This window comes from Aquarana catesbeiana, linkage group LG02 (assembly GCF_042186555.1).
Source record: "Aquarana catesbeiana isolate 2022-GZ linkage group LG02, ASM4218655v1, whole genome shotgun sequence".
NCBI classification, from domain to species: domain Eukaryota; kingdom Metazoa; phylum Chordata; class Amphibia; order Anura; family Ranidae; genus Aquarana; species Aquarana catesbeiana.
In genome coordinates, this window is record NC_133325.1 from 693,051,667 (window position 1) to 693,074,842 (window position 23,176).

The window sequence follows — 23,176 nt, forward strand, 5'->3', positions numbered from 1 at the left end:
CTTTTTGGCCATGCTGCATTACCTAAAGTTGAACCTGAGGGGTGCTATATAGGTTCAAAGGAGTGGAACCCCTATTATAGGGACCCGGTCTTTGACGGTTTACTAATGCAGCCCACCGTGATGGGTGAAGTTTGGATCTGTCTGTTTTCGGCAGTATCCTGCAGCGAGAAAAAGGTAAGGGAAGAAACCTAGGAAGTTAAAAGTCCCCCTATGCCCTTTTCTTCCGTATTAAAAACATTGTAATGCCTTAAAATCTCTACTAGAGGGAAGTAAAGACACGTTGCTTCTCAGCAGCTCTGTGTCCAGCTATAAACAGCGTGTGTGTATCCCAGCAGCAGGAGGGGGTTCTTAATTGAACAAAGATGTTCCCCCCCCAGGAAGCTGGGGGTAAGCAGATTGTTATATAATGACTCCTGTTAAACTAAAGTGTTACAATAAGCCCCATGCTGCAAAGAAAATCATCCCCCCCCTCCCGGAAGGGTGCGGTGGCGGCTTCCTATGGGTAAAAATTGACTCACATTTTTAGCATGTCAGACTGCCTTTTAGAAAAGCCTTGTTGGGTAACGACAGAAGCCCAAGCCTTGTACATAGTGTTACAAACTTCCTCTGAGTCTGGCAGGCGCCAGATGGCGATCGCAGCCTCCTCTCCTTTGGGTCTGCATTGCAGACCTGAATGCCGTGTTGTCGGCGTGCGCAGATTAAACGTTCATTTTTTTTTTTTGAACTAGGAGGGCAGGTACTGGAAGGGGCATGGCTTTAGGCAGGCAGCGCCGTTTGCGGGACATAGCGTCCACGAGGAGCACACGGTGCACAGCTGAGGACGCCAATCAGGCTCACGCCTGAAGTTGTGTTATAAATCAGACGCTCTAATTGTCAGAGATCTCTTAGAGCAACTGAAGAGAAGAAGTCTGTCACAAAGGACACAGGAGCGCTGGGGCACGTAGGGGGTGTATACAAGCATTTCCAGTACAGGAAATACATTGTTACTCAGCATCAAGCTGATCTTTATGGTGGCATTGTTTTGCTAAGACTATTGCTCAGCAAGTAGTACATTTTACTAGAGTGCCTCTGCTTTTGTGCTTAGCACTATGGCTTCCAGAATTACCACAAAGGTACCAAAAGTTCCACCCCCAGGCTCTGGGAACTCCAGTCTTGCCTCCACACTGTCATCCTCTTTGGAGATACCAGATATGGCAAGCCAGGGTGAGTCATTGGAACCTATTGGTGCAACTGCTTCTCACACTTCAGCCCCTGTATACGTGACTGAAGATGCTTCTTCCTCTGCCCTTCAGGGCCTAGAAGGAAAATTAGCGGCTTTAATCGCATCCTCCATCCAAATGGATAGGAAGCGTACTAGATCTCCCTCCCCCACCTCAAACCCTTTACCAAGGGAACAGTGGGTACAGGATGAGGTATTACCCTCAGGCGATCACGAGGAACAACAACCCGATTATTCCTCTGTGGAGGAAACAACAGTTGATGAACCTTTTTCAACTTCGCAATCAGAGATTGCTGATACAAACTCTTACGAGGATGGTTCGTTCCACTTTCATGCTACCCCTAACAGAGTCAGTTGAAAGTTTACTTTCTTCCTTGGGTTCTTTAAAAACTTTAAAGCCTTTTCATGCGTTTCTGGTCAATGCATTACTAGAAAGGCTTATTTATGCTGAATGGGATCACTCGCATAAGCATTTTCTCCCTCCAAAGAGATTCTCAGTTCTCTATCCCATTGAAGAGAAATTCACCAAAAGATGGAATGTACCAGCAGTTGACGCTGCGATTTCCAGTGTGAATAAAAGTTTAACTTGTCCAGTAGACAATGCACAAATGCTTAAAGCGGAGCGCCGCCGAAATTTTTTTTTTTAAAAGTCAGCAGCTACAAATACTGCAGCTGCTGACTTTTAAAACATGGACACTTACCTGTCCAGGGCGCCCGCGATGTCGGCACCCGAGGCGGAACCGTCTCTCCGTCCTCGGGTGCTGCCGCCTCCATCTTCGGTAAGGGAATCAGGAAGTGAAGCCATGCGGCTTCACTTCCCGGTTCCCTACTGCGCATGCGCGAGTCGCGCAGCGCAATACGGATGGTCCCTGCTGCCTCTGGGACCCGTGTGTTTCCCAGCAGGCAGCGGGGAGGGAGCAGGAAGTGGCGTAAATAACAGCAGATTCTGCGGCTATCTATGCCGGAAGTGAGTACAGATACCTGTAATATACAGGTATCTGTACTCCCTTCCCCCCTGAAAGGTGCCAACTGTGTCACCGGAGGGGGGGAGGAATCTGATGAGTGGAAGTTCCACTTTTGGGTGGAACTCCACTTTAAAGATCCAACAGATAAAAAGTTGGAATTCCTGTTAAAATCATCTTTTACCTTGGCAGGGGCTGTCACTCAGCCTGCAGTCGCTGTGATGGGCATCTGTCAGTCCCTAAAGGACCAGTTCAGAGAAGCCCTTAAAGAGGTCCCTGCACAACAGGCCCATGAGTTGGCCGAACTACCAAAGGCATTATGTTTTGCTATAGACTGTATGAAAGACTCTATTCACCAGGCGTCCCGCCTTGCGCTTGTGCTAGTACACATGCGTAAGACTCTTTGGTTAAAAAATTGGTCAGCCGAAGCATCTTGCAAAAGGCTTCTGGCTAGTTTCCTCATGGGTTTCCTCATTTTTCATGGGGAGCGACTATTTGGGGATGATTTGGATAAATGCATCCAAGCTATTTCTAATGGGAAGAGTACTCTTTTGCCGGTCAAAAGAAAGTATAAACATCCTTCATTTAAACTGAATTTTTGTCCTGAATACTAAAGCCTCATCGTGAAGAGGCGCCCCCCCCTCGCCAGCGTGGGGGGAAGACTTCTGTAATACTCAGAAGTCTGGCAAAGGGAAATTGAGGACAGATGGGTCATCTCCACAGTGTCTCTAGAATAAAAAATAGAATTTCGGGAGTTTCCACCATCTCGTTTTCTGAGATCAAACATTCCCAATGATCCAGGGAAAAAGCAATCTGTTTCAAGCATTAGACCGATTACTGGCTCAGGGGGTGATCATACAGATCCCCACAGAAGAGCAAGGTTTGGGGTTTTATTCAAACCTTTTTACGGTACCAAAACCAAATGAAGATGTCTGACCCATTCTAGATCTAAGGAATCTAAATCAGTTCCCGAAGATCTGCTCCTTTCGCATGGAGTCAATCAGGTCAGTGGTTTCTATCCCACAAGGAAGAGAACTTCTGGCGTCCATTGACATCAGGGATGCATATCTGCATGTCCCTATATTTCCCGCTCACCAAAGGTTTCTGCGGTTTGAAGTAGAACAGCAGCATTTTCAGTTTGTAGCCTTGCTCTTCAGGCTAGCTACAGCACCCCAGGTGTTCATAAAAGTACTGGCCCCACCTCTAGCCAGGTTAAGAGCACAGGGCATAACAGCCTTGGCGTACCTAGACGATCTATGGTTAATAGACCAGTCAGTGGCTCACTTGGAGCAAAGTGTACTCATTACAACCAGTTACCTGGAAAGTCTGGGTTGGATTCTCAACATAGAGAAGTCTTCCTTAAAACCGCTATAGCTGAAGTATTTGGGCCTGATCATAGACACAGCCCAGAAAAAGGTGTTCTTGCCTCCGGCAAAAATCAACTCCATACGAGAGCTGATGCGGATGGTCAGGTCGAAAGGAAATCCCTCAATTCGCCTTTGCATGAGGTTGTTAGGCAAGATGGTGACTTCATTCGAAGCATTCCCCTATGCCCAGTTCCATTCGAGATTAATGCAAAACAGTATCCTGTCTGCTTGGAACAAAACGATCCAAACTTTGGACTTGCCAATGCAGCTGTCCCCAAGGGTGTCCCAAAGCCTCAGTTGGTGGTTACTAACCCAGAATCTGCTGAAAGGAAAATTCTTCAGACCAATTATCTGGAAAGTAGTAAGGACAGATGCCACCCTTTCAGGCTGGGGAGCAGTACTAGAGAAGACGACTGTCCAGGGACAGTGGTCAAGAACCCAAATAGCCTTGCCCATCAACATCCTAGAAATTTGGGCAGTGCGTCTGGCTCTAAAGGCCTGGACTTCCAGGTTAAGGGATTGTCCTGTCAGGATCCAATCCGCAATGCCACGGCTGTGGCCTATATCAATCACCAAGGGGGCACCAATAGTCTCTCAGCGCAGAGAAAGGTGAACATATTCTAACTTGGGCAGAATGGAATGTTCTGTGCCTATCAGCTGTCTTCATTCCGGGAGTAGAGAATTGGCAGGCGGACTACATAAGTCGCCAGCAGTTATTCTCAGGGGAATGGTCTCTTCATCCCGACATTTTTCGGGCTGTTTGCCAAAGATGGGGGACTCCAGACGTAGATCTTCTAGCGTTGTGTCCAGGACAGGGGATCCACTCGCATGCGGAACAGATGCATTGGTGACCCCGTGGGATCAGTTCTCACTGATCTATGCATTCCCCTATTCAGTTGCTACCACGACTTCTTTGAAGAATCAAGCTGGAAAGAAAGCCGGTAATTCTGGTAGCACCAGCATGGCCCAGAAAGTCATGGTATGCAGAAATCATAAAGATGGCAGTGGAAGATCCATGGTCCCTTCCACTAAGGCCAGACCTGCTCTCACAGGGGCTGATATTCCATCCTACTTTACGAACGCTAAATTTAACGGCCTGGCTATTGAAACCCACATTCTGAAGAAACGTGGGCTTTCCGGGTCAGTTATCTCTACTTTGATTAATGCAAGGAAGCCAGCTATATGTTTCCTGGCGTGAATCCAAGGGTTGGCACCCTCAGAGATATATCATAGGCAGAATTCTTGCCTTTCTACAATTAGGCGTAGAGATGAAATTGGCCTTGAGTACTATTAAGGGACAAGTCTCAGCCTTATTGATCTTATTTCAAAGACCGCTTGCTACGCATTCTTTAGTCTGGGGTTTTATGCAATGGGTGATGCGGATTAATCGCATTGAACCCTTGGGACTTAAACTTAGTTTTGTCAGTGTTACAAAAACAGCCATTTGAACCGATACAACATATTCCCTTAGTCCTTTTGACAAGGAAGCTGGTATTTTTTGGTTGCTATATCCACGGCAAGGAGGGTTTCGGAATTGGCTGCTCTTTCTTGTAAAGAGCCATATTTGATTTTTCATGAGGACAGAGTGGTGTTATGCCCTCGTCCAGACTTTTTACCAAAAGTGGTCTCAGGTTTTCACCTGAACCAAGATAGTGCCCTGCCATCGTTTTTTCCAAAACCATGTTCCAGGGAAGAGAAGTCGCTATGTGGTGGGAGCAGTGAAGATCTATTTAAAGACAACTGCTCAGATTAGAAAGACTGATGTCTTATTCTGCCAGAGGGTCCTAAGAAAGGACAGGCAGTGTCAAAATCCACTGTCGCTAAGTGGATTCGGCAAGTTATAATTCAGATTTATGATTTAAGGGGAAAGAATCCTCCTTTTCAAGTCAAAGCGCACTCTACCAGGTCAGTTAGTGCTTCTTGGGCAGTGCGTCACCAGACCTCCATGGCTCAGATCTGCACGGCCGCAACTTGGTCTTCAGTACATACATTCACAAAATTTTATCAGGTGGATGTAAGGAGGCATGAGGATATCGCCTTCGGGCGCAGTGTGCTGCAGGCAGCAGTATAATTCCTCAGGTCTGGGGGTGCCCTACGGGTTGTCCCTCCCTCCCCTCAAATAGCATTGCTATGGGACATCCCATTAAGTTATTACTTAGGCCCTGTGTCCCATGATGTTCAATAAAGAAAATAAGATTTTTATAACTGCTTACCTGTAAAATCCTTTTCTTGGGACACAGAGGTCCCTCCCCTCTTTTATTGGTTTTAAGTATATTGCTTTGCTACAAAAACTGAGGTATTCCTGGAAGGGGGAGGGGTTTTATAGGGTAGTAAACTTCCTGTATTGGGTATACCAGTGTCCATCAGCTGAAGGTGGCCCGTAACCCATTAAGTTATTACTTAGGCTCTGTGACCCATAATGTACTCCTAGAAAAGGATTATACAGGAAAGCTGTTATAAAAATCCTATTTTTTAGCTCTGATCGCTGTATAAATGTCAATGGTCCCAAAAAAGTGTCAAGTGTCCGATCTGTCCGCCACCATGTTGCAGTCCTGCTAAAAATCACTGATTACCGCCATTACTAGTAAAAAAAAAAAAAAAAAAATAAAAATGCCATAAATATATCCACTATTTTGCTTAAACCAATCAATACTTATTGCAGTTTTGGTAAAAAAAATGTAGAATACATATTGACCTAAACTGATGAAGAATTTTTTTTTTTTTTTTTTGTGGATATTTATTATATTTTTTTCAAAATTGTCAGCCTTTTTTTGTTTTATAGTGTAAAAAATAAAAACTGAAGAGGTGATCAAATACCACCAAAAGAAAGCTCTATTTGTGGGTGAAAAAAAGGACATCAATTTTGTTTGGGTATGATGCACAACCGCGCAATTGTCAATTAAAACTATGCAGTGCCATATCGCAAAAAATGGCCTGGTCAGGAAGTGGGTAAATCCTTCCGGAGCTGAACTGGTTAAGGTTTTAACCACTTTAGTTGCCTTTACTGTTTAAAATCCAGTAATATACTTTCACCATGCTCTGCACATGCTAGGCTGCTCACCATTTTTGACATTGTGCTAAAAATCAGAGCCACTAGAGACCGATCTGCTCTCAGCTTAAAGAATTTACTGCTATTCAGGAGCTCTGGGCTTCATCAAAATGGCAGCCTCCAGCAAGAAAAAACAGGAGCAATGCTGGAGGAAATTTACAGCACACACTAATTTTGGTATTATAGTTATTTAATGTGGAATGTATGTTCCTTGCTAAAGAACATTATTTTTAGTCGAGTTCCGCTTTAAAGTTTGTTCTAAAGGGCCAAAATTTTTTTACCTTAATGCCAGTCTGTGTATACGAATGGACACGCAGAGAGGCTCGAAAGCTTGCTATTGGGGGCACTCAGCGGAGAGGGAGGAGCCAGGACTGCCATCTGGGACCCAAAGAGAAGAGGATCAGGGCGGATCTGTGCAAAACCATTGCACAGAGCAGGTAAGTATAACATGTTTTTTACTTAACAATAAAACCGTTAATCACTTTAAAGGAGAAGACCAGCCTGAGCTTGTTTGGCTGGACTTTTTTCCAATGGGTCACAGGAGTGCACTTCGTTTTGCACTCCTGTGACCCACGTCATCCCGACAAAGTCTGGATCCGCTGGGTGCCTGGACTGACAACAGTCTCGGCCTCTCAGCGAGCCGCCAGTAAGCGTGGAGGAGCAGAGTGGAGAGCTGCTGATTGACAGTCAGCAGCTCTCCGCTCGGGGAGCTGAGAGAAACGAGCCATCGGTGATGTGCGATCACTAGGTTCTCAGTGTAGAGGCGTCGGACTGATGCTGCATCCACCTAGATAAGTATGAATGGGCAAATAAAAAAAACAAAACAAAACATACTTCTCTTTTTTTAATTAAAGTAATAATTTAGGTAGCATAGTTACAACTGCTCAAGAGGAGAGATTCAGAAAGTCTAATGGTGACTTTTTTTTGGGTTTGTTTTTTTTCTCTGTGCCCCTTTTTTCTGTTTGCTAGTGTGGCAGTGTTTCTGCTTTAGGCCTCTTTCACACGGGGCAGATCAGTCATGATCCGCCCCGTGAACATCCGCTTGCTCAGCGGGGATAGCTCCGCCGATCCCCGCTGAGCAGGAAGATGACAGGTGCATCGCTGCACACTGTGCAGCGACGGACCTGTCAGAGCGCCGCTCTCCCCTATGGGGGGATCGGATGATGACGGTCCGTAGTGTCCGTCGTCATCCGATCCGATCCGAAAACGGAGGAAAAAGTAGGTTTTTCCTCCGTTACACTTTTCGGATCGGAGCGGGTCGGATGTCAGCGGACATGTCACCGCTGACATCCGACGCTCCATAGGGATGACTGTATGTCCGTTTTTCATCCGAAAACGGATGGATGAAAAACGGACATACGGATCATCCGTGTGAAAGAGGCCTTACTCATGAGAATGTTCACACCATGTGGTTTTCCCTTTTCTCAATAGTAGTAAAAAGCCCAACACCAGGCACGGCTATTTTCATTTTATTTTTATCTTTAATTTTTACATCAATGCTGTCACTTTTTAAAATTAATTTTGGCGTTCTATAAACTCCGCTAAGAGCTCCTGATATGTGCAGCAGGAAGCATTGCTTGGGCTCCCTGCAGAATCATAATGGTGCCTATGAATGACACCAGTTCTGGTTTTGTGCTCCATCCCATAACTCTGCTTCACTATACATAAAGTACAGCAGAAACAACCTTTTGCTGTGATTTGTGAATTTCACAGCAGTGAGGGGGGTGGCAGAGTCACCAACACCGGTCCGGAAATAGTGTTGATCATAGACAAGGTTGCAGTGCAGCGGGGAGCCAGAGCAGTGTCTATGAATTACACCACTTATCCTTGGTAAGTCTACAATTGTCTGGGGGGGTAAGAAGAAAAAAAAAAGCGTATGCTTAAACTTGAATTTACAAGATTTCTCTACATTTTGCTTTTCTGTGATGCCTCTCTTTTTGCTATTTGCGGTAGATCATCTCTAAGGCCAGGTTCACAAGTGTGCGCTGCATTTTTGACTCGGTATACACACATTAGGGTACGCTCCCATTGACCTCTTAGAATGCGCGTTTTCATAAATGCACATCAGAGTCTGCTTTCTTGAAAATGCACATTCTAATAGAGGTCAATGGGAGCGTGCCTAAACCAGTGCTGCACCAAAAGCGCAGTGCACACATGTTATTCCGGCCTAAGTGAATCATTTATTGTTTTTGATTGTCATGTATATGCATTGCCTCAAGCCAGTATACTTTATGGAATCAATTACCTGAATAGTTTAGTGAGTCATAACAAGCTTTCACCAGCGCCACCACATTTTCCTACCTTGTAAAAGGCTATAATTTGAAGGCACAATCAAAGGATGTGTCCCTTATTCATTTGACTACTACTGGCCACAAAGAAGCTATCAATTTTTGAACAGCACTTAAAGCGGAGTTCCAACCACATATATGAATTTTTTTTTTTTTTAATCTATCTCTTACTATTATATAATGTATATTTACCATTGGTTAGTCTTGTCGTTAGCACGGAATTTATTTAATATTTTATTTAAAAAGTTACCTTTGATCCATCCTGCTTGGGCATTACCATCTTACTTGTGGGCAGGCAAAGCCCACAAGCATAAACTTCTGGGATACGGTGCTGATGTATTCCCAGCATGCACCGCCCGATCTCGCGCATGCGCAGAAAAAGCACGTAGCGGTGCAGGAAACTACACAGGTTGCCATCACAACGGGCGGCGTTGTAAGTGCCCACCCCGTTGTGATGGCTACAAAGATAAGCCGCCCTTGCCCGCGTCACTTCTGGTTTTGAAATACCGCAATTCTAGCCCTCAGCGTTGCCCACTGACTCCTGGGAAATGACGCACATCTCCCAGGAGCACTAGTGAGCACAGACGCCGAGGTGAATTACATCAGGCACTGCATAGAGGAAGGGGCAGATTAAAAGGGACCACATAGCAACAGGCATGAAAAAGTACGTAAATTTTTTTTTTTTTTTTTTTTTTTTTTTTTTTTTTTACAAATGTCGTTGGTTATGTTTATTGCTGCTGAATAGTGTAAAGTTAGTTTTATGGGTGGAAATCCGCTTTAACTAAGTTGAGAATTTAAAATCTCTGTCAGCACTGGGATCATAATAGCTGAGTGAGGGAAAAGTGAGAGAGTGGAAACTAGTCATCACCAGTATGCAAAGGTGTATTTGCTTTGGGAGAAAAAAAAATCACCTCTAATGTTGGGTGTAGTGTGTGGACGTGGCTGCATTATGTAAAACTATTTTTTTTTACATTTTAGAATGGGGTCCCTCAAGATTGTGCAGGATTTTAGGGTGCCTTGACTAAAAAAGGTTGAGACAGTTTTAGAATACAAAAATGTATTTTTTTACTTTCTATTATAAGCACCCAATCCTTGTAAAGCTGCAAAGTGGATAGGAGCTGCACAAGTCAATATATATATATATATATATATATATATATATATATAAAATATCAAATATACAGCAAGAATTGCGGAAATCATAAATAATTCTATGAATTTTAAATATAGTTTTTCTTACCTCATACACAGAAAGTGTGAGTCAGATCACAACCTCACTTTGAACCCTGCTGGGTAATACAATTGATATCTAAAAAAAGGCTTTACTTTGCAGGTGAAAAAACGCTTTGTGACTTGCAGTGTTCTATAAGTTGCAAGAATATAATTGTTTGGAAAGTGGTAAAAATAGTTCTGTTTGTTTTTATATCTGTATGTAACCTACTTAATTTACAGTGCATTTAAAAGGTCAGGATTTTTAGGTCTTAAATATTTTTTGCCATTTAGCTTTGCTCTAGCAGTATTTTTTATCAATGTCTCTAGCAGTAAAAAAATGTTAGTGATATTAAAGGTAGCATTAAAAAAAAAAAAGAACAAGACTGTTATATGTGCTTGCTCTGTGCAGTGGCTTTGCACAGAGCAGCCTCAATCCTCCTCTTCTCAGGTCCCCCGTCATCACTCCTGGCTCCTCTTCTTCCCTGAGTGCCCACTATAGCAAGCTGCTTGCTATGGTGGCACTTGTGTGTGCTCACTCCCGAGCTCCACTCTGTGTGTTTATAAAGATCGCCAATGGCTCTTGCTGCTGTCTTAGCCAATGAGGAGGCAGACCAGGGGTTCTCGTGCACATCGCTTGATCGCGATCGGTCTCGGGTAAGTTTTTTTTTTGGGGGGGGGGGGCTGCAAGGTGAAAAACCCTCAGCTTTTAGAACCACTTTAATAATAATAATAATAATAATAATAATACTATTTAACAAATGCACAAGAAAATGGTGGGGTTGCTTGTGACATGACAATTTATTGTAAATTGGAAAACCATGTCGTTTTTACAGGCAAAGCTGAAGTTTAGTTTAAAAAAGCAAAAGAAAACAAAAAAAACATATTGCAGTTAAATTGCTAACCTCTCAAGAGGCATGTCTCACAATGTGCAAGCTGCTTGGATTCTGTAGAGATCTCCACTGCAGGGTTGCTCTGTCCACCTCCTGCTGCTGGATGTCTGGGTTCAGCTGTTCTAAAGATAATTTGCCAGGGACACATACCCTCCTGCCCTCCCCTCCCCTCCATTGAGAAAAGTTCTTTCAGCCCGGGTTCACACCTATGCGAATTAGAGGTGCGTTTCCGCACCTCTAATTCGCATAGCAGGAGAATGTGACTGGCTCCCTATGGAGCCAGTTCACATATCTCCGGGGCGGCTGCGGTGCGCACTGCACAAAAACGCTGTGCGTCTTTGGCTGCGTTTCAGGGCCGAATTCAGGCATAGAATAGGCCCTGATTCGTCCCTGAAACGGTGAACAGGGACGCACAGCGCTCCTGTGCGATCCGCAGCCTGTTGTGGTGTGAACCCGGGCTCACTTATTACATTGCCTGAGAATGGGGGAAGAGTCTGATCATTCACGGGATTCCCCTACACCCTCATTAACAGATGATGTTATAGGCAGTGTAATTAGTGAGAACTTTTATCAATGGAGTAAGGGAAAACCCTGTTGCATCAGCTTTACTGCAGTTGAGGGTTGTTGAACCTCCAGTTTAGCAGCAGGAAGGAGACAGGGCAACCCTGCACTGAAAATTTATTCAGAATCCAGCAGCCTACATATAGTGGGACACAGTTGCGTAGCATTGGGGGGGGGCAGCCAGTCTGTTTGCCCTAGGACCAATACTTATAGGGGCGCAGACTGCACTGAAGCCGTTCAGCCCCTCAGCACAGACCCCGTCCCGTATGCTGGGCTTCTTCCTGATACACTGCCGGCAACATAGTCACCAGCGGCATTCTAAGCTTAATATGAGGATGATGGCTGTCAAAATGCCTGGTCGATGTCAGGAGAGGAAGTATGCACACCTCCTCTCCCTGTCATCCTCATGTGCAGCTTAGAACGCCGCCGCTAATATCCACACTTTGAGCTGGCTGGCTCCCTGTCTTCCTCTGTCTGTTTGCTCAGTGATGTCTACACCTCACGCTGATCACAGCTACTTGGTCTCAGGTGTTCCCTAGTCATGCTGTTTCATGCTAACTTCAATGTAAGTGTGCTGCCTATTTTAATAAAGTGTTTTTTATTTGATACTGACCTCAGCTCCCTGCTGTTCATTTCCTTCCACATTGAGGTGATCTTACCCAGATCTTCTGTGGAAGCTGCAGAGTTTCCAGTCTCAGTCCCTTCTCCTGTTCAGCCATCCATCCATCCATCCAGTTGGCTCATCCATTCCACTACCCTGTTGCTGGTCTACAGATACAGATGAAATTTCCAATGGGCCAAGGGACTCTGCACTTCTAGGATCAGCGTATGTACTGTGTACTTGTTCACTCTTTGGACTTTTACCCATTTTTGCATACAGAAAACTGCTTCTGGTGGCTCGTCCTGTCTTTGAAGCACTTTTTTGCCCATATTCAAGTGACTTGGTCACCCCTGTCTGTCTATGACCCTCCTCAGCATAAGCTTTTTGGGTTTGTAAGGCCTTCATTCTCTTTGGGCCCAGTTTTGTCTCCTACACAGTGTAACATGCCTTTTAAATAGACACCCAGAGGACCCCTCTTCTGCAAGCTGCTTCATTGTTGATAGAGGCGATTTCTCAGTATCCCCAGAAGGGACACACGTGACATAGATGCATGGCCCCTATTTGTGTAGGGTCGTCCTCATCGGAATCTTGCATAGCTGTGCAGTGTGAGACTGAGACCTTACATCCTTCTCTCAAGGAACCAGTGTTTCAGCAAGATCCATATGACTTGGATTTACAAGGAATTCTTGATAATCTGTCTGCAGTTGTAGGATCAGCTTTCTGTTTCAGGAATAGGGTCTTTTACAGTTACAGCTGCAGAGACCTTCCCAGTAAATTTAGTATGTAAGCCATTCCTCTTTTAAAGACTGGAAACCACCTGTGGCATCATGATTTTTTCCTGACAATGTGAAGAAGCCTCTTTCCCTTTGAATTTGAAAAGTGGTCTCTGCCCACTGCATTTGCTCCTGTCATCCACCTTAAAAAAAAAAACCTGCCACCAAGCAGGTCGATGATGATCTTACCTTCTTAGGGACTTCACTACTACGACTACCAGTTGTATTCCTTACTTAGGTCCTAGTTTGAGTTATCTGGCATGACAGTCCATCCTCCATCAGCGTGGGATCCCTATCACTTACTACTAATAAATTCATTGATATTTATTGGTAACTATTTGTCTTTACTGTTTGTATGCTTGTCTCTGTGGGTTAATATTTAGAGACTCCTTCAAAGATGGAACAGCATGACATCAGCCTCACAGTTCATCCAAATAAAATTCTTTCATTAGCCTTGAGTGTCCCCCTCAGCTTCCTCTGAGGTTTTCTGTTTAAGATCTATCTATCTATCCATCAATCCATCCATCCGTACATCTTTCTTTTTTTTTCTTTCCTTTCCTGTAAGGGTATTTTCTTTATCCGCTCTTACTGTCCTTAAAGTAGACCATCACCTAATAAAAAAATGATGTGTTGCAGGTCTATGCCCTTTGGTCCATCTGTGCATACCCTGGATTTTCAAAGGTGGTGGGGGGGGGGGGGGGGGGGGCAGCATTACAGGGACTGAAGTTCCTCTTTAAAATGGATCTTTCTTCTATACCTGACAGTTACCTATCAAAATCCATCTATTTGTAGATAAAAACTAGCAAAAAAAAATAAAAACCCACCTACTGCATATTCAATACATGTAGATACCTTGATGCAACCATTAAAGCTGAACTCCCCCTTGCAGGCAAGTATCACCATTATAAAGCATTTTTACCTACCCTATTTCACGCTCCCCCTGCCTGTGCTGTTCTTTCCTCTGACACTGGGGGTTGGGGGTGGGCCCTTAGCATCTTCACTGACCGTGCAGAACTGCTGGTCTTGAATTTTATGTAATGACATCAGATTGCCTGCCATTGAGGAAGCATTCACACAAAAAGGAGGTAGCCTGCACGAGTGAGGGATAATAAGGCAAGTAAAATTGCTTTCTTATGGTGCCCTTGCAAAAATGAGGATTTAACCCTTGTAGTGGGGTTCCCCCTTCTATAGTTTTTAATTTTCCCACAGAGTTCAGCTTTGAAGTGCAGCTCCAGCAAAAACTTTCCTTTTGTTTTAGATTGCAGGGAAAAGGTTGGAACATCTGATATATATAATTTGTTATGTCTGTTTCCCCATGACAGAGATTTCTCTTCTCGTAAGAGGGAGTCAGAGGGACAGGAATCAATGGCAAACCTTCCTACTGGGCACACAAATGGCAACAAAAGCTGATTGTTCATTACAGTGGAGAGGAGCTACAATCTCAGTCGGATTTTTATGATTTGTCGTGCCTTCCTGTTCCTCACATACTCGTTTCCCAAATTTCCTTTCTTGGCGTCACTGAGACACACATTTTATGGTGAATCTACCTAATGAAGTTGCATATCTGATAAAAACTTACAGGGGTTTGTAGCCATTTTTATGCTCTATCCAAAATGACACAATGTAGTGGAAGGCTTTCTTGTGTAGGTAATGCACATGTATAGCTTGTACATAAGTGTGTTAATCTTTGAAAGCTCAATTCATCATGCTTAAAGTGATTCTAAAGGTTGTAATTAAAAAAAGAAAATAACAGACATGTTATACTTGCCTGCTCTGTACAATGGTATTGCCCACAGCAGCCCCGATCCTCTTCTTTTTTGTTCCCCCGCTGGCGGTCCTGACTCCTCCTCCCTGCTGAGTGGCCCATAGCAGGCTCACTCCCGAGCTACTCTCCTATAAATGGACATGGTCTATTCACACATAGAGCACAGCTCGGCCCAGCCCTTTGCTCTCTCCTCATTGGCTCACTGGCTATGAGTGACAGCAGCAGGAGCCAATGGTCCTGCTGCTGTGAGTGCCACTGAAGAGAGAGGGAGACCCGGGAGAGCCACTGCTCTCATGCACATCCCTAGATCAAGATGGAGCTCAGGTAAGTATAAGTGGGTTGGGGGGGGGCTGCACCCAGGGTTTTTTAACCTTTAATGGAGAGCATGCATTAAGGTAAAAGTGTTTAACCCTGATAAAATAATATTGCTGAAATGGAAAAGCAGACATTGTTTTGGCCACTTCTGGGTCTTGACAGGCCGCATGCACACTGGAGTAATAAAATACTCCTATTTATATTGGATGTTTTTTTCCAGGAGGTGAAAGAAAAAATGCAGTGTAAAAAACCATTCAGAGGCAACAATGAAAAATGCCTCTAAAACGTGGTGTGTGTTTTCTTGAGGCCTTAAGGGACAGGCTAAACCATAAACAAAAATTGTTGCAGGAATAGTAGTCCTCAGAATACCTTGATGAAGTTATAGGCTATGGCCATCTCTGGTAAACATGGTGTGTAAAGTCTCATAACTTTATCGACATTTTTCATTATATATTGTATGCTGCCATTTTTTTTAAGCTGTGCAACAGTGTAGAATGAATGTATCATGTGTTAATCAAGGTTTATGTAAATTACTAAGCACAATAATAGTTTTGTACAGGGAAAAAAAAATGTAAATTTTGGTTTTCTTGCTTTCCATCATTACATTTTATGTTATACTCATTTTTCCCCAGTTTCCCATGCTGAAGAGGACACATTCACACAGATGAACCAAGAGAAGAGGCAGCTGTGTAATCCTAGATAGTTAGACGGCAGACTGCTCAAGCAGGATGCCGTCAACAAGTCGAGCTGGAAGCCTAAAGGACCCAGATATAGCAGAGCTCTTCTTTAGGGATGACCCGGAAAAGCTTTTCACTGACCTCCGAGAAATTGGTCATGGGAGTTTCGGAGCAGTTTATTTCGTAAGTCTCTTATTTTATTCTTATTAAATAAAAGTACCCAGATGGAAACCTGTGGTGCCTTCTGACAATTTTTTCCGTGAGATGCTGATTATTCACTTGCTTTCCCAACTGCTTTGTATCCATCACATCTAGTCATGTGGCATAATGATATATTTGTACACAAAATACAGACCTAGAATACACAAGTGGCATGAATATTTGTGAAAGCATCCACTTAATACTTTATGCAATCATTGATGTGTACTTATGATATTCTTAATCTGTATGCTGTAGAATGTGGTCTTATGGGAGCATGGACACTGATACATTGTCAGAGCAATGGTAAAAAAAATCGCAATAAGCGTATATTGATTGGTTTGCGCAAAAGTTATAGCGTCTTCAAACTATGAAAGAGATTTGTGGCATTTGTTTAAATTTATTTAATTTTTTTTTACTAGTAATGGAGGTGATCTGTGATTTTTAGCGGTATTGCGGACTACATATTGGACACTTTTGACACATTTTTGGGACCATTGACATTTATACAGCAATCAGTGCTATACAAATGCACTGATTGATGTGTAAATGACACTGATAGGGAAGGGGTTAACACTGGGGGGCCATCATGGTTTTGAATGTGTGTTCCCTAGGTGTGTTCTAACTAAATGGGGATAGGACTGAGTAGGAGAGGAGACATTTCGCTGTTCCTACATAGGAGGAACAAACAACATGTCTCCTCTCCTCTGACGGCACAGGGATTTGTATGTTTACAGTGCTGGCGCTCGTGCACGTGATCGCTGGCCATGCACATCGGGTCCCCCGCCTTGCAGCGGTCGCGCACCCTCTGGCTGCTCTTAAAGGAGTGGCAGTGCCATTGTGCCACAGTAAATGTACGTGAGCCGGTCAGGAACAGGTTAAGGCATGATCTGTAGCACAGTGCCTGTGCTGTGTAATTTGTCCCTTCCTATGTTGTAATATACCTGGTTGATCCTGCCTGTCCCACCCCCCATCTGTGCTGGCCACAATAATCATGGCTGCTGAGCCATGATACTGTGGTCGGGTCATGTGCCTCCGTCATCCTGCGCTCTGCTTTGAATCTCTTTCCCTCCCTGCCAGCTTAAGGGAGGCTCTCCTCCTCACCCCTCCTACCACTATTCAGCTGCAATATGCAGCAAATATACATGCATCCCCTCTGGATTACACTGCCAATAACTACAGTTCGGGTTTTTTTTCTAAATACTAGAGCCGCACAATTAATCGTTAAAAAAATCGTGATCTTGATTCAACCCCCCTGATGATCTCTATTGCAGAGTTTGCCGATTCTTTCATATAACAAGTGGAGAGACTTTTGTGCTCACTCAGCTGTCAAAAGAAAACATCCGGGCAGTCTGCCAAGTTTTTAACATGAAACATTGTAACTAGCTCTTCCTTCTTAGATCAAAGGGCTAAACTTCTGTGTGTAAAGAAAAAATCCGGGCACCCCCAAACATTATATATATATATATATATATATATATATATATATATATATATATTTATTTTAGCAGAGACCCTAGGGAATAAAATGTCAATTGCTGCAATATTTTATGTCGCACTGTATTTGCCCAGCGGTCTTTCACATGCAATTTTTTGGGAAAAAATACACTTCAGTGAATTTAAAAAAAAAACAAAAAAACAAAACTGTAAAGTTAGCCCAATTTTTTTTCTTTGTTTTAATGTGAAAGATGATGTTAAGCCGCGGTAATCGTGAGAGAATTGTGGTCTATCTTCTAAGCAAAAAAATCGTGATCCTCATTTTAGCCAGAATCATGCAGCTCTACTAAATACCTTTTCCTACACCTCCACTGTGCGGTCACGTGATCCCCCCTGCTGGCCGGCTGACGTCACAGGGGAACCTAGGCCCCTCCCGCTTCTCTCCATAGTTTGGGGAGAGCAGCGGAGGGGGATCACTTGACCGCACAGCTACAGTGTGAGAAAAGGTATTTAGCCTTTTTTTATTTTAAAAAAACACACATGTAGTTATTGGCAGCATAATCTGGAGGGGATACATGTAAAGTCACAATATGACTTTACAAGCACTTTTAGTAAAATGTTCTAAGCAAATTGCTATACATTTCCTGACTTATCATTTCCTGTATATGTTGGCACAAGACTTATTTTATCTAGTATGCTTTGCCACGACTCTAGGTTCCTCAGTGCACATTCCCTGAACTTCCTGAAATGGAGGGGTGCACACCGAGTTTAATGTCACAAGGGACAGCGCAGCCGCAAACAGGTGTTCATTTACGAGCTTAAAGCTGTACTCCAGATTTTTGTCACTTTAAAATATTTTGTTTCCACTGAGCTGGTCCAAACAAACTTTTACCTTAACTAACAGATGTGAGCGCTCTGTAAACTGTACGTAGCATCGGCTACATCCAGTATACAGCACTGTGTTATGGCAGCAGGATAGGAACATCACATTTGCTCCCGGAACAAAAGTGAGTCAGGTTGAGCGCTGCTCAGCCATTCACAGGAAAATTTGCATTTTCTGAACTGAGGGCAAGGCTTTCTCTGAAGGCAAGACCACCTCAGCCAGTCAGAGGAAGCCTTGTACTCATTCCAGAAATACATAGCTTCCTGTGACTGGCTGAGCAGCTCCTAGCTCAGCTTGATTTTTTTTTTTTTTTTTCCTGTGAGTGGGTCAGGCAGTCTCCATCCCATTGCCTGGAACACAGCTCTGTATACTGTATGTAGCTTATGCTAATTACAAATTTATACAGTGCTCACAACTAGCTAAGTCAAAATGAACTTTTTAAAATTGACAGAAATCTGGAGATAAGCTTTCAAAGCAAGGAGGGGCATTGGAGTTTCTTGTGTCCTAGGCTTTGTGTCTATATGTTAATTGCACACAACATCCTAGAACAGAGCTCCCAACCTTGAGGGCGCATGCAACGATGGCCCCATAGGACCCTGCAAGGCAAAGGAGTCGTCCTATAACCAGAAAGCAACATCATCAGGCTGAGAACCAGAAAAGGGGGGGGGGGGCGGGCAAGTTTGAAAATAAAGATGGGGCAGATCATGTCAGTTTTTCTTTACATAAGTCCTCTGATGTGACTTGCCTCAGGAGAGACACAGGGATGAAGCAAATCCTCTTACATAGGCCTTTTCCTCCAGGGCCTTTCTAAGTACACAGATCAGATGGTATTTTTCAGCTTTCAGGATGTAGGTGGTGGGGATATGACATCACTCCCTCCACAGCACAGAATGCACATGCTGGGGGGGGGAACGGTTGCCCGTCACAATGGATTGCAAACACTTATATGCTATAGATTACGGTAGGTACACGAAATGTGAGGATTAACTCCACTTTTTAAAGCTGCAGTTTAAGAATGGCAATTTTTACAAAGTTACATATCATCATGTGCCATATCTGTGTGGTTCCTTGTGGAATCTGGAAATCGCTGTAGTAGGAACTACTACTATAGTGATCTCCACTAGCTTCCTGGTCCTGTGCTGTGTGGTTGCCCTACTGCAATATAAACGCAGAAGGTTGCTTGCTCACTTTCAACTTTCAGGGAAACTTTGCTTTATCTCAATTAATGCAAAGTATTCCCTGACTGGATGAGATGAAGAAGCAGGGTGGTGATGTGGCTGTCTCCACCTCGTCTAACGGGCGAACGCTTTGCATTCATTGAGAAAATGCAAAGAGCTTTTCTGAATGGTGCCAGTGCCGAGCGGGCAGCCCTCTGTGTTCAAGAAGTTGCATGTCGGCCGTTTGGAACAAGTATCCAGCGTCAATCACTCCAATAGCAAATGCCTACTACAGATTTTATGGGGACCCCACAGGTATGGCACATACAATACTGTAAATTGATTCAAGAGGGGGTGTGTCATGCACCTCTCCCCCTGTAATCCTCTTCTCTCTGGAAAGTGTCATAGCCAAGGACAAACTGCAGTTAGGACCTGTCTGTCTCCTTTCCAGTTGTTGTCTGATTTTCCAGCAGGGGAGAAGGGAGGCCGGTCAAACTTGATTACACTTAGGAAGCACTGCATGTATTTTGTCCCATAGGGGCCAGAACAGTGTAAAAATAATTGTAATGATAGTATCGCCTGAGGCCAGTCAATTCACTGCGAGGGTTTACAACCACTTTAAGCTGCAGAAATGTTGGGTTATAATATCACTTTAATGTGACATCTTTCAAAATAGTTCTCTCAAGGGCAGCAGCTGATTTTTCAAATACATTCTCTATGGATTGGGCCTGGTTACAAATAAATGCAAATTCAGAATCGGGTTGTTGGGCGAAATTAACAGCGGCCCGCCCGGGTCTCTGATGTACTGTGTGTATATTTACATAAAGTAATAGTTATCTGGGCTGTTTTTTTATCTTCACAAAAGGTTTGGCTTTGGCCCTATTTCAGCCTAATCGTCCACATATTTAATGTACAAGAACAATTAGAATTCAGCTAGCTATTTTAATTCTAACTACATGAACACTACAGTAGACAGATGATTGGTGCTCACCAGAGAGCACTCTTCCTGCAAATGCTTGTCATAAAGGAAACATTTGGCTACACACTAGTGCAGCCTGTACAGGCAGTGAGTCATTCTCCGTTACTTTGTTCAGGGTGAATAATTGTCCAACATGACATGGGTGGGAATGACTGCTGTTCAGAGTATACTTAAAGCTTCAACTGCTTCTCAACAACAAAAAACAGATTTTCATATAGTGTTTTGAGCAAAGAACAGTTGCAGTCTTATAATACATGTTAAAAGGAAGCAATAAGATTTTTCTTGTCAAATTCTTTTTTCAAATGCGCTAGATATTTGTAAGAGAAATGAAAGAAAAAGTGTTGTCCCTGAAGTATTGGGCTATATTTCCAGTAGTGTGACTTGTCATGTGACTTGTCATGTGACTTGGGACTGCAAAGTCGCATGACAGGTTGTACCCCATGATTTCCAATTAGTACCGTTCATATTTGTGCGACTTCAAGGTAGTCCCTGCACTACTTTGGTCCCACTTTGATGCGACTTGATGTCCATAGACCTCAAGAATACACAGGCATTGCTTCAAGTTGCATAAAAATCACAGCAAAATCGCACAACTTTCAGGTCGCAGTAGTGGAAACCAAGGTTTAAGTATGGAAGAAGAGATATTTTTGCCTGCAGCAACCAAACGCTGCCATTTTACTTAGCGTGTATTAGAAATTTAAATAATGTGTTGGCTATAGGAAACCTCAAACCAGTCTTGGTTCTTTTAAAATTAGTAAGAATTAAATTTCAGGCAAAAGTCTTATTACATTTAAAGTAAAGTTGTGGGCTTTAGGTGTTTAGGCAAGCTATGTACATTATTGGGGTACTTTCTAGTCATACATCAAAATCTTTAATTTAAGTGGGCAAAGTGGGGTGGCAGTCTACGTTGGTACCGCTAAAAAACCACCTGCCAACCGGCCCATAGTAATAATACGTCATTACTTTTATGTTGAATACCAGTGTTATGGCAGCAACTAGCTGACATAACCCCGTTATCGTTTCTTTACTAAGGGTGATTCTGCATCAGATAAGTGTGTGTAGGTGACACACACCTATATATAACATTTTAACAGGTTTAGGAGTATGTATATGGGAATGTTTGACTATTCTTCCAGAAGCGCATTTGTGAAATCAGGCACTGATATTGGACGAGAAGGCCTGGCTCGCAGTCTCCACTCTAATTCCCAAAGGTGTTCTATCGGGTTGAGGTCAGGACTTTGTGCAGGCCAGTCAGGTTTCTCCACCCCAAACTGGCTCATCCATGTCTTTATGGAACTTGCTTTGTGCACTGGTGTGCAGTCATGTTGGAATAGGAAGGGGCCAACCCCAAACTGTTCCCACAAAGTTGGGAGCATGAAATTGTCCAAAATGTTTTGGTATGCTGACTCCTTCAGAGCTCCCGTCACTGGAACTAAGGGGCCAAGCATAACCCTGAAAAACCACCCCACACCATAATCTCCCCTCCACCAAATGATTTGGACCACTGCACAAAGAAAGGTCCGTAAAGACATGGAGGAGCGAGTTTGGGATTTAGGTACTTGACTGGCCTGCACAGAGTCCTGACCTCAACCCTATAGAACACCTTTGGGATGAATTAAGCGGAGACTACGAGCCAGGCCTTCTTGTCCAATATCGATGCCTGACCTCACAAATGTGCTTCTGGAAGAATGGTCAAACATTCCCATAGTCACCACTCCTAAACCTTGTGGACAGCCTTCCCATAAGAGTTGAAGCTGTTATAGCTGCAAAGGGAGGGCCAGCTAAATATTGAACACTACGGACTAAGACTGGGATGCCATTAAAGTTCATGTGAGTCTAAAAACAGGCCAATACTTTTGGGAATATAATGTATATATAACATTTTATATGAGTTTATTTTTTTTATTCCTCATTTATATCTATATCACGGCATGAAAGAATCAGTGCTTACTTCAGTAACAACCAGCACAGAAAGTAACTTTTAAAAAGCCATTTCCAATGGGGTTTATACAAATGAGAGAGTGTGGCTGCTAGAGGCACCAGTAAGGACTTTGTGCTCATATTGCCCTTCCATCGCCCTTAAAAAGGTGCGTTGGTGTTGGGGTGTGTTTTTTTTCTTTTCCCATTCTGAATGGTGAGTTTTTTTTCACAATAGATGCATGCAGCATTGTTTTGTTTAATGTGTATTGCCAAGGGTTTTCAAATTGCACTTAACTGATTATCTGTGTTTATGTGACTTTATTGGACAACTGTAGATCAACGCATTGCTTGCTTGGGAAAAGGCCCCATTTTAAAGTACAGTATGGTAAAAATAGGATGGAAACCCATGTAATGTTAATAGGCCCTGAGTGGGTTAGCTGCGGTGAGGTCGGAGGAGAAGGGTGGGTGTGGTATGAGCCAGGGAAGCCATACTCACCATTTTTAGTGTTGTACAGATAATTAATCTACTTGTAACTATCCGGTATTTTGCTTTGGGACAATTTATTTTAAAGGAAATTAATTCATTCATATTAAAATTTACACCTCTGAGGAGTCGGCCTTTAAAGTATTTGTAGTATATACAAGGTACAAACTGGGAAAGTCTTTTGAAAAACAATATACCGAAAATAATTTTTTGCTTTTTCTGCTTTATTCTGGTTATTTATTTTTTTTCCTTCTTCTTAGGCACATGATGTGCGTACCAATGAAGTGGTGGCCATCAAGAAAATGTCCTACAGTGGCAAGCAGTCAAATGAGGTATGCTTCCTTTTTATAGAGTGTCCCTGTTTATTTTTATTTTTTTCTGACTGTTCTAACTAGCCAAATGTATGCCATGGCAAAACAAAAAAAATATCAAATACAAT

The 23,176-nt window shown here is 43.3% G+C and overlaps 1 protein-coding gene across 1 annotated transcript in view; it reads left to right on the forward strand.

Annotated features, from left to right (window-relative positions):
- TAOK1 (TAO kinase 1) overlaps positions 1 to 23,176 on the forward strand; it is a 190,372-nt gene that overhangs the window by 60,954 nt on the left and 106,242 nt on the right. The window contains exons 3-4 of the mRNA XM_073616827.1: positions 15,635 to 15,862; positions 22,998 to 23,069. Coding sequence (XP_073472928.1) covers positions 15,731 to 15,862; positions 22,998 to 23,069 — 204 coding nt within the window. The 5' untranslated portion in view covers positions 15,635 to 15,730. The remainder of the gene's footprint in view (positions 1 to 15,634; positions 15,863 to 22,997; positions 23,070 to 23,176) is intronic.